Source organism: Equus przewalskii, chromosome 3 (genome assembly GCF_037783145.1).
Source record: "Equus przewalskii isolate Varuska chromosome 3, EquPr2, whole genome shotgun sequence".
Lineage (NCBI taxonomy): Eukaryota > Metazoa > Chordata > Mammalia > Perissodactyla > Equidae > Equus > Equus przewalskii.
This window is the reverse complement of record NC_091833.1, coordinates 114,475,421-114,487,528: the sequence shown is the minus strand read 5'-3', so window position 1 is coordinate 114,487,528 and position 12,108 is coordinate 114,475,421. Positions and strand designations below refer to the sequence as shown.

At 46.8% G+C, this 12,108-nt stretch overlaps 1 protein-coding gene across 2 annotated transcripts; it reads right to left on the bottom strand.

Moving 5' to 3' along the window:
• Positions 1–4,098: 4,098 nt before the first annotated feature.
• On the bottom strand, positions 4,099–6,834 carry MRFAP1 (Morf4 family associated protein 1). 2 transcript variants are annotated; one of them, XM_008542019.2, is made up of 3 exons: positions 6,108–6,834; positions 5,558–5,989; positions 4,099–5,098 (listed from the first exon to the last, which is right to left on the bottom strand). In XM_008542019.2, the coding sequence occupies exon 2, from the start codon at positions 5,951–5,953 to the stop codon at positions 5,570–5,572; it is 384 nt and encodes a 127-aa protein (XP_008540241.1). In that variant the 5' UTR covers positions 5,954–5,989; positions 6,108–6,834; the 3' UTR covers positions 4,099–5,098; positions 5,558–5,569. The 2 variants fall into 2 exon arrangements, with proteins under 2 accessions (XP_008540241.1, XP_070469423.1); XM_070613322.1 differs by lacking the exon at positions 6,108–6,834 and having other exon boundaries at positions 4,921–5,098; positions 5,558–6,095.
• Between the last annotated feature and the right edge of the window lie 5,274 nt (positions 6,835–12,108).

Here is a 12,108-nt window from a genome sequence, read left to right as displayed (position 1 = left end):
GGCTACCATCCCACACCTGAGCCCCCAGGCCCTTGGCCTCCTCTTATCCTAGGAGCTCCTCCATGCCCCTTGGCCACTCATTCCCAAGGGTGACTTGGGGCTTGCTTGCTGCTGCCTCAAAACTGCTCAGCCCTCCTCTTTTCTGACCACATCCCCATCCTTCCAGGTGACACTTGCACTACAGTCACTAACACCTTGTTAGCACTCATTGACCCCTCAATTCACTTTAACAGCTACTTTCTCCTGCAGCTCTCCTACTCTTCATTTCTCCACTTATCCATTTAGTGTACATGGTCCATTACTGCAATAATGCCCTTGTCAAAACCCTAACCTCTTACTCCTCTTTTGTTTCCTTTTTTTCCTTCACTCCACTCTCAACAATGCAGCCCTTTGTCAGCTGAGTGCTGCTAGGGACCATCACCAACGAGGCTGCAGGAAAGCCCAGCTGTTACAGGTTGTAAAGAAACGTTCTTTGAAGAGGCAAAGAATAATATGGATGAGTTTGAGAATAATAGAATGGAGGATTTTGTGAATCAAGGAATGGAGAGTTTGAAGGAAGGAGGAACGGGGGTATAAATCAGGAGAAAGGAACTACATAACATTATGGGGATCAGAGAAGGGGAACATGGAATTGACCAGGGGAGGGTCTTATTTTCCAGTGGCTGAAGCAAGCCATGGATGGATTTGGATTTATCTGGTCACAGTGGTAGCCAGAAAACAGATCCCCACTTATCTTTGAAAGATGATGGAAACTCATTCCATATTTATCTGCTGCCTGGAAGGGGGAGGGTGTCCAGGGCCAGGCATTGGAATTTGGGCTTGCTTTCACCTTGGAGTCATCAGAGGGCAGAGGAAAGTGAATGAATGAGAACGGAGATCATTTATTGGACAATGCCCTGCGCGAGTGAGACGGATGCAATGACAAATGAGGATATAGGCCTCAGAGAGAAGGAAGGACAACGCTTTCATCAAAAAACAAGGAAAGGATGAAACTATCAGTCATCTTAGTCTAGGTTATGTCATCATAACGAGCAATCCCCAAATCTCAGTGGCTTAAAATAACGAAGCTTTTTCCTTGTTTGTACTACATGTTCATCGTAGGTTAGCGGGGAACTATGCTCATCAGAGGAATAGGCTGATGATGAACCACCATCTTGGATGTTGCTGGTCCTTCTGCCAGAGGAAAGAGAGCCCTGGAGGGTCTCAGTTGGAGGTTCCGGCTTGGACGTGACATATATTACTTCCTCTCACAACTCATTGGCCAGAATTAGTCTCACACACACACCCCCACCCCACCATCACCACCACCACCACCAGAGGCCTAGGAAGTACAATCCTACTATGCGCCTGGATGCTGAAGAACTGAATCTGGTGATCAGTTTATCTCAGATAAGCTTTAGTTCTAAAGTCATACAGAAGGCCAGGGCTGGAAAGAACCTCAGGGACAACTCAGTGTCTGCTCAAGATCACACAATGACAGTGGCAGGATGACTGGGAGCCAGGTCTCGTTTTCCCCCTTGTTCCATGGCAGCCTGGACTCCGAGGTTTCATCTTCAGCAAGGTTAAGAGCTCTTCGGAGCGTCCTCACCTTCACCTGGAGTGAGACTTTCATTAATGCTCCCCCAAGTGTTGACTGTGTCCTTGGCTGTTGCTGGTCCTACCATGCTGTCCACTGGAATTCAGTTTGCTTTCTTCCCCAGGGTCACCTCAGCTGATGAAACATCCAGATGCAGAGGCTTTCACAAAAGCCTCTACTTTGCCGTTTTTACTACTTTGCCGTCTCCCCAGCCTGACTGACCAAGTGTGGGACCACTGGATTTTGAGCATTCTGCATAATTAGCCTCCATTTTTCGTCAGAGCTTGTTGTATAATCCTCCATGCTCCCACATCCCCGATGCTTTTCTCTAATAGCACTTTGACATGAAGGGACACTTGTCACACTTGACACAACTGAGCAAAGATAGGTCCCAGCTTCAGGTGGCTTCTGCAGCGTCAGGAACGCATCTAAGAACCCCAGCAGGCCTTTTTGCACAGCCGTGCTTGACCTGAACTCTGAAGGCCAGCCAGGAAAGGGACAGACCGCCTGGAGCTCAGGAGAGACATATGGATCTATAGTAAAAGATTCTGGCAACTCTAGCCATACTCAATTTAGTGATTACTGAGTAAGGCTGACTCTCAGAATGGCTCCTTATCACATTCTTTGCTTAGAAAATGCAAGATGTGATTGCTCCTCCAATTGCTAACAAGCCAAGACAGACCTCAGGAACTAGGGAAATTGAGAATTGGTGGCTTTGCAACTGTGACTGAAATCACCAGAGGAACTAAGGAGTAACTGAACAGAACTTGAGACAATAGTCCTCAAACTTCTGTTTAAGAGTCACCTCTAACAACTTACAGTATAATGAACAATGAGTACTACAAAGCCGTTAAGAATGCGGATCTAGGGGCTGGCCTGGTGGCGTAGTGGTTAAATTCACGTTCTGCTTCAGCGGCCTGGGGTTCGCTGGTTTGGATCCCGGGTGCGGACATGGCACCGCTTGGCAAGCCATGCTGTGGTAGGCGTCCCACATATAAAGTAGAGGAAGATGGGCATGGATGTTAGCTCAGGGCCAGTCTTCCTCAGCAAAAAAAGAGGATTGGCCGGTAGATGTTAGCTCAGGACTAATCTTCCTCAAAAAAAAAAAAAGGAACGCGGATCTAGATATTTAGATAAAGTAAGACTTTCAAAGAAACAACACACAAAGGACACTCAGGTTATATAGTGTGCTACCATTTACATAAAAAAAGGTTGGGGAGAGTGATACATGTATATGCTCAAACATGCATAGTATTGGGAAGGATATATGACACTGGTAAATGCTTGTCTTCCCAGGGGAACTGGGAAGCTGGAGAGAGGAATCACTTTTCTCTTTTGAATTTTGCCATTTCTATCACCTATTTTAAAAACCTACTACCAAATGCAGTGTGGTATCCCGAAACCGAAAAAGGGCCTTAGTGGAAAATTGGTGAAATCAGAATAAAGTCTGTAGTCTAGTTAGTAGTATCGTACGCGTGTCAATTTTCCACTTTGGGCACATGTACCAAATGTAGCTTTTTTGGTGGTTGTTTCCTGATTCATAGCTCCATCCTACCCACTTTGCCCTACTACTGCAAGACACACAGATTTTTGAACCTCTGGCATTTTCTCACTGTTGTGTGCCTGGGATGTCCCTTATTCTCTACTTGTCCTTCGAACAAGGAACAGTCACCCTTCAAGGCTAAGTTCACCAGTTACTTGCTCTGAAATGCGTCCCGCACCACCCCCCCACCCAGTGCTCTAAGACATGGGATCTAGCTGGTGACACCGTTTTCTACTGTTTTACATTTATCAACTGGGTTCCTCGGGTAGCAGAAAATTACACTGCAAATAAAGTGATTAAGGATGAATCCCTGTGGAAGGGACACAAGACTGAGCAGAGGGAAAAACAGAGCTATGATAAAGTCCTAGCAAAAGTCTCAGCAGACCCCGCAGGGAGCTCTGAAGCTGACATGCCCTTCAAAGCTGCTCCAAGCTGCAGTGAGAGGGATGGGGCCCTTAGACCCCCAGCCCATTATTCCCGGGATATGGGCCACCAGACAAAGGGGGTGTGACCTTGGCTAAGGCAGCTCTTAAGCAGAGGCACTTCTCAGAGGGTAGAGCAACTGAGAGCCATCTGTCACCAACACTTCCAGCAGCTAGGGGAGTAATACAGTCCTTCATTTCTGAAGGGAAGTGGTCCGCCACCCCACCATAATTATGTCTTACCACTACGTTCCTAGTGCAAGGACTAGAGAATATGTTCCGATTTTCTAGGTTGAACGGCTGAAGTCCTTCGGCTCCTGAAGGCAGGGGCCTGGACCACAGGATTGTGTAAGTCCCTTCCTGCACTAAGAACTGAGGATGTTCCTTCCTCACCCAGTTCCACAGGCGCATGTAAAGGTAAGTCTTCCCTATGACTAGACGCTTACTGAGGGCCTCAAAAACCCTAAGAAATTCATCTTCCATTTGGCAATGATGACACTCAAGGAGAAAGATCCCATTCTGAAAGAAACAAAACTTAACCAATAACTTTTTAGGTCTTTTGTTTTTCCAAGCGAATGAATACTTTTATTAACATGGTAATTTCTTTTTTTACACATGGTAGGGTTTTGACCTCAAAAACTTGTCAGGTCTGCTACTCAAATGAATTTATAGCTGGACAACTCATGAACCTTGACGATGCCTAGCCTCTGTCCAGTTTTGGGTCCAATGCAGCCAGTCCTTGCTCTCCTTCCCCAACCCCTCAAGGGCCATTGCAGATATCTTTCACTTTATGCCCAGAATCCCCTGAAATGTACCAGGATATTGCATCAACTTGTAGAAAATACCAAGATCTCATCTCCTATCCTAGGTTCCAGGTCAAATAAAACTGAATTAGGTTGTCCAAACAGACTGACCAGACAGGTTACATCAGATGGTGTGCCACATAACATTTAAAGTTTGAACAAAATACCTCTCTCCTCCTTTGGTCTCACACAGAAATTAGAGTCCCAACACACAGGCAACGCCACCCTCCAGCCCTCTGACTCATCAGTCCTAGCCAGGTCGGCCCGTTCACACTCCAGTTGACGCCGGGGCCCTTCTTCAGCTTCGCCGGCAGCTGCTGCAGAGTTGTCTTCCAGAAGCAGTGCAGCTCCTCCAGCACCTCCAGAGCGGAGACTCCAACTCCGAGTCCCGTGTCACACACGGACCCAAAGTCCCAGGGAGCTATCAGGTCACACAAGAAAGAGCAAAGCATCTCAAAATCCAGAAACAACCAAAACCCAGGAACACGTGTGACTGCCGCAAGAGCTTACAATCTGGGCCCTAATTCCCGTATGTGAGCGCGTTCCCCAAATAAAAGTAACTTCCCGAAACGAAAACACTGAACAGTCGGAACTCATGTTGAGGTCGTCAACCACAGACCATAGCAGAAACGTAGTGTAAGTGAGGACAGAGTGTAGACAGAGAAAAAAGAGAAAACAAAAGGCTCTCCGGTTTCAGCTTCTCCAGGGTGTCAGCCAATCTCCACCAGTCGACCCGAATCCATTGGCTGTGAACCTGAAGCGCAAGCGGGAGAAACCCATCGTTAAGACATCAGTCCTGGGGGGAACAAACCAAACCCCTCACAGGCAACTGTGCGGACGCCGCCTCGTCCCAGCCAGAAATCGAGCAAAGCCGTCACCGTCCTAACGGCCCTCCCTCTGAAAACGCTCATTCTCCCCGCGCTTGCTCAACGGCCCGCTGTCATGCTGCTCCCTTAGCCACTTTCAGGTTTGTTGCCCCATGATTACCCCTTGGCCCATGACGCCAGTTACAAACACACGCGTATCAACCCAGAGACACCAACCTATTTTTCCCTAATTACCAACGTAAAAGAACCCTTAACGGGAACTACTAACGCCTCCTCGGGTAGAAGCCGAGCCCGCTTCCACCCTCTGCCCCTCGCTTCCTCCCGCGCGGCCCGCCGTCAAGCGAGCCCCTCTAAGGTCCCCCCGCGCACGGCGCCCGCCGCCTCACCGCCGCCGCTCCTCACGACGACTCGCTCCGCTCTATCCGCCGCACCAGCTCCACCAGCATCTCGGCCATCTTCGCCACCTCCCGGGCCTTCTCCTCGGCCCGCTCGCCCCGCCTGGCCGCCCGGCCCTCGCCGCCGTCGCCCGCGCTCTGCAGGTGGTTCAGCGCGCTCTCCTCCGAGGCCTCCACCTGCGTCTTGATCTGGATGAGCATATTGTCCATCTCCCACAGCTTGCTGCGGTTCCGCAGGGGCGCCCGGCCGCGCTGCCGGCTCAGCGCCGCGATGTCCTCGCGCATCTCGTGGATGACGGGCAGCAGGAACTGCTCGAAGTCCTCCTCGGGCTCCAGCACCTCCACTTCCTCCGGCTCCGCCAGCTCGACGATGTCCAAGGGCCGCATTTCGCCCGCTCTCCGGAACCGCACGACCGACGTCTGCTGCGGAGACAAAATGGAGACTCGCTAGGCTTATCAACAGAGTTCCAGAATATTCCTGAAAACTTTTACCCTTTTTAAACTTTTCGCGTCGGAGAAGCCACGGAAACAAGCGACTTACGAGCAGAGAAGCGGCGAACAAAATGGAGTCCCCGCCGTCAACCAGCGCCCTGCGTGTTGCAGCCCCTTTCACGACACGGCCGTGACTCTTTACGGTCACGCCGCCGAGAGATCAAGTTGCGAGCGCGCGCACGTCAACGGAGCGCACAACAGCTCGGCCGTGTTCGCGCGCGCGCACGCACGCACGAGCGCGCACGCTCGCCGTGGTTCCCTCTGCTCCGCCCTTCACCCTCCAGCGCTCCGCCCCTCTGCTAGTTTGGCTTTTTGGGGTGAGCGCTTGTGGGTGCATCCTCCTATTAGGGAACTTGTCGAGTGCCGGGTTTACGTATTTTTAAGATGTAGACGCGGTCTTCCTACGCCAAACGGGGAAAATCCTACGTCATAATGGACTGAAAGGCCACGATATCCCCGGGCTAATGGCCCGTTCCTCTTGAGCACGCGACTGGACCCCTCTCAGCCGTCTTAAAGCCTCATTTCCGTTCTTCCCTGGATTACAGTCAGAAGTGTCTGCGTGTCTCTCCAGCAGACCAAGCCCCCCATGCCTCAGGGGGAAAGGCCTGGTCTGGTTCCTCTTGAGGCCCCACCAGACCCAAGGCTCAGTTGATGTTGAAAGAGGCGTTGTTGACTACCCTTCCCAGCTTTTACTGCAGCGAGGGGTCCTGGAGTCTCCTTACCCTAATGCCCTGAGCAGAGCTTGGCACTCGTTAGATTTAACAGTCACTCAACATAAGCTTTTAAAGAAGATGAGTTAACTTTCTAGCCTGTTGACCTAATCACAATAGAACAATAAAAACATCAGGAGTCCTTGGGGGCCGACCGTGGCTGAGTGGTTAAGTTGGCGCGCTCTGCTTCAGTGGCCTGGGGTTCCGTGGTTTGGATCCTACCCACTGCTCCTCAAGCCATGCTGTGGTGGCACCCCGCGAGAAGAACTGGGATATGTAACTCTGTACTGGGACTTTGGGGAGGAAAAAAAAAAAAGAGGAAGATTGGCAACACGTTAGCTTAGGGCCGATCTTCTTGCTTGCACAAATGCCGCATGTTTGGCTTCTGTTTTTCAGTCCGTTAAATGGATACAAGTCTTAGTGTTGAATATGGCAGAGTGAAGGATTAAGAAAAACAATAGTTATGACAATGCTGTGTAAATACCAAGCTTAGACATATGCAAAATGTATATCTTTGGTTTAGACTTTTCTCCAGTTCTTAATATTTTGGTTGCTCTTGTAAAAATCCAACTTTTGGGCTTTCTTGATATGTCAGAGTCAGCGAGCTCATAAATTTTTTTGTATGAATAAAAACAAATGGCCAAACAACAATGAGATACCACTGCATACCTATTAGAATGTCCAAAATCCAGAACACTGGTAACACCAAATGCTGGGGAGGATATGGAGCAACAGGAACTCTCATTCGGTGCTGGGAGAACCCAAAATGGCAGAGTCACTTTGAAAGACAATTTGCAAGTTTCTTACAAAACTAAACATACTCTTCCTGTATGATCCAGCAATTGTGTTCCTTGATATTTACCCAAATAAGTTGAAAACTTACATCTGCACAAAAAACTGCACACAGATGTTTATAGCAGTTTTATTCATAATTGCCAAAACTTGGCAGCAATCGAGATATCCTTCAGTAGGTAAATGGATAAATAAACTGCAGAACATCCCAACAATGGATTTTTATTCACTGCTGAAAAGAAATAAACCATCAAACCATGAAAATACATGGAGGAAGCTCATATGCATATTTACTAAGTGAAAAAGGCCAATCTGAAAAGGCTACTTAATATATCATTCCAACTATATGACATTCTGGAAAAGGCAAAACTATGGAGACAGTAAAAAGTAAAAAGATGAGTGCTTGCCAGGGGTTAGAGGGAGGGAGGGGTGAACAGGTGGAGCACAGGGGCTTTTTAGGGCAGTGGAACTATTCTGTGTGATACTATATTGATGGATACGTGTCATTATACATTTGTCAAAACCCATAGAATGTACCAAACCAAGAGAGAACCCTCGTGTAAACTATGGACTTTGAGTGAGGATAATGTGACAATGTAGGTTCATTGATTGTAACGAATGTGCCACTCTGGCGCTTGATAGTGGGGGAGACTGTGCAAGTGTGGGGGCAAGGCGTATAGGGGAACTCTGCTTTCCGCTTAATTTTGCTACAAATCTGAAATTGCTCTAAAAAATCAAGTCTATTTAAAGGGGGAAAAAGTAAATGGCTCCCACTACGTAGATGAATTGAAAAGCACTGCCTGTTTCTACGATGAGATTAGCTTGGCCCCACTGAGCCAGGTGCTTTTGGGCAGGGCAGAAAGCCCGGGGTGCCTAACCTTCATTTGGAAGCCTGATCCCGAGCATTTCCTTGTTTTCTCTTCTATTAGCTTCCGTTCTTATCTTTATTATCTCCTTCCTTCTACTTTCTTTGATTTATTCCATGTTCCTTTTTTAACTTCTTAGGTTATAGTTGTAACCTGTTAATACTTTCCTTTTTTTTCCTAATATAAGCATTTAAGATCTTAAATTCCCATCAGGTGTGGCTTTAGCTGCATCCCACAACTTTTGATACAGTATTTATACTTTCCTTATTATTTGGTTCTATGTATACTCTTATTCCAGCTATGATTTTTTGATCCATAAGTTATTAGAATTATGTTTTTAAATTTTCAATCACTTGGGGGCTGCTATGCTCGTCTTTTACTGACTTCTAACTTAATTGTGATAAATAAATGGCAAGCAATAGCATATAGTGGAGTATATGAGGAAGCCATTTGGTGTAAAACTAATTTAGCCTGACTTTGTTTTCCCAAAAGGGCCTGACATGGCCATTGAGCATGAACTGTATGTCTGCTTTGAGTATTTAGTATGTCCCGCAGACAAGAACAAATGCCCTTAAGATAAAGGTGCAACTTCCCCCACATTGGCATTTCCTTAAGGATAAGCATCTCTCCCTAGGCTAGGAACTGATTGCTGTGCTCACCTGTGCCCACCCAGCTCGAGACAAGAGACCTGCTACCTGCTGGGTGAATCACTATGCCGGCTAGGCAATCTTGTGACTGTTGTAAAAGGGACATTCCAATCATATGTGATACATGCTCTTTGGCGGTATGTAACCACTCTGTGCACCCCACTTCTTTGGTGCCCTGCCCTCCTTGGGGAAGGAAGGCCCTGGGCTGCTCCTCAGGTCTGGCTCATAATAAACTCACCCCAATTGAGATTTATAGATTGGTTATGGATTATTTGTGTCAACAGTTGTATTTTGCTTAGAAATGGAGTTCTGTTTGATAGTAATTCTTTAAAGTTTGTTAAGACTTCTTTATGGCCTGGTCAATTTTTGTCAATTTCGTGTGTGTGCTTGAGAAGAACAGGCATTCTCCCATTGTTGGGAGCAGGATCTTATACGTGTCTGCGGACTCCTCTCTCTGTTACTGCAATAGCTTCCTGTTTTTGCTGTTGTTCCCCTACAGTCTAAGCTCTGCCCAGCTTCCAGAGGGTCTTTTGAAACACAAAGCAGAACATGTCACTCTTTGGATTCGGAACTTTATACGTTTCAAGCAGAGTAAAAACCCAGGTCCTGGTGCCAGCCGGGGGGGCGCAGCAGTTAAGTGCACACGTTCTGCTTAGGCGGCTCAGGGTTCGCTGGTTCGGATCCTGGGTGCGGACATGGCACCGCTTGGCAGCCATGCTGTGGCAGGCGTCCCACGTAGAGGAAGATGGGCACGGATGTTAGCTCAGGGCCAGTCTTCCTCAGCAAAAAGAGGAGGATTGGCAGCAGATGTTAGTTCAGGGCTAATCTTCCTCAAAAAACAAAACAAAACAGAACAACCCAGGTCCTTACAACGGTCTACATGATCCTACTGCTCTGCCCACCCACATTCCTCTCTGCAGGCTCAGCAGTTGCACAACTCTGAAATTGAGTGCCTGCTGTGCCTCACCCTGGTCCTAGCCCTGCCCCTCTGACCATGTCTTCTACCATCATTCCCCTCACTTACTCCACTCTAGTTGTATCAGTCTCCATGCTATTTCTGGTACATGGCAGGCAGCCTCTCGCCTCAGGGCCTTTGCACTTTCCGTTTCCTTTGCCTGAAAGGCTCTTCTCCCAGATATCAACATGAATTTCTACTCTTAGCTTCCTAAAATCTTTGATCACTTGCTGAATAAGTGAAAATCCCAAACTTAATAGTCTTGTTCATATTTTCTATAACCATGTTAATTTGTCTGCTTGACCTATTATATTGATGGATTTGTTAACTTCTGCTTGTAATTCTGTCACTTTTTTGCACACATGTAACTTACACATATAGCAATTATATTCAGTGCACAGAGGGTAGAATCATTACATACTTCTTATCACTTGAAGTTTCAGGAAGTTCAATTTGTATTATTTTTTTCAAGTCTGCCTGGCTGATTTTTTTTGTTGTTGTTTTATTAAAGTAGTATTTTTCATAGATTCTCATTGCACCTTTTTCACATTTAAATTCTCTGAAATTGTGCTGCACCTTTCAATTACTGTGAAAATAAGCATTGATTTACACTTTAATTGTAGTGTATTCTCATTCTTAGCGTTATCTAGAATAATGGTGAGTCTTAAAATTGATGTATCCTTAGATTTTACAAAATCCTGTATTATTTCAAAATTCTAATGTTATTTTGCTGCTTTCCCAGTTGTCTAACTTGCTTGTATAGTATCTGATCTTGTACCTTACCCTGGAACAGGATGTTCTCAACTGCGGACGATTTTGTCCCCCAGGATATATTTGGCAATATCTGGAGACTTTTGACTGTCAGCTTGAGGGGAAAGGCTGCTATCGGCACCTAGTGGGCGGGGGCCACACTGTTCCTAACACTGCCTAGCTAATTTTGATAGTATTTTGTTTCTTGATTTTTTTTCTTCAATTACTTTTCATTTTTTTAAATATTTAATAAATAGTCCTTTTATATTCTATATCAGATAATTCCAATATCAGTTGCTTTTTGTTTCTGCTGACTCACTCATGGCCCTTTGTTTCTTTGCATGTGTGTGTGTGTGTGTGTGTGTAATATTTGCCTGAACTTACTTCGAGGGAATCCTAAGAGGCTTGGTTGAGAAAGCTTCTCCAACAGGGATCTCTGGATGCTCCTATTGGGCACAGACAAACTCCTAGACTCGGTTGAGAGTGATTCCACAATTACAAATTCTCAGAATTCTTTTTTCAGATTTGTATTTATGTTTCTATTAGTTTTTTCCACGTATAACCAGAACACACAAACTGGATTCTTTCTGGTACCTCTGCCCAGGTTGGAAGATTTTCAACGGCAGGGTTGGTTCAACCCCTCCAAGACCTAGCCTTGCATCCCCTGTGTTTCTGCTGTTGGTAACTCTGGATTGACCTCGGCTCACCTATCTGGTTTCAGTGTTCAGTTCCCTCCTCACCACCTTTGGCCGTTTCTCTTACATACTTGCAAGCTCAGCAATGCAAGTGAAGGACGGTGTGTGGTAATCTATGCAGCCTCTGGGTGTGGCAGAGGAGCATCAGAGAGTGTCTTCTCCACCTGATCTCCAGAAGCAGGTGGCCCCTCCAGCCTCCCTTTCCTCCTCTTGCGTCCTGTTTCAGTGCTGGGCTGAGAAATCACAAGGACAGCAGGACTTCCAGGACACTAGGGCTTAACTCCTTCCCAGGACAGTGAAGAAGAGGGCGCTCAGGGAAACCTAAGCCATTGGCAGTGTGAGAACCTGGAGACCAGCAAGTCCAGCCTTGCTCCCTTTCAAAGTAGAAACCTGGCAGGGTCGGGCTCACGAAGCTAATGGGGTGGAGGCTCATGGGTCACCCTTCCCTCTCCTGGTAGAGCATCTACCATATGTGACACCCAGAGGGATAATTTTCTTATACTCCCTCCTCTCTATGACAAGTTATTTGCAGTAATAAATGTGAAATGAAACGATATGTGATGTCATAGGCATTTTACATTTCAAAATAGATTCAGATATTTCTTCAACTGCCTCCTCTTTTACTTAACACTTTT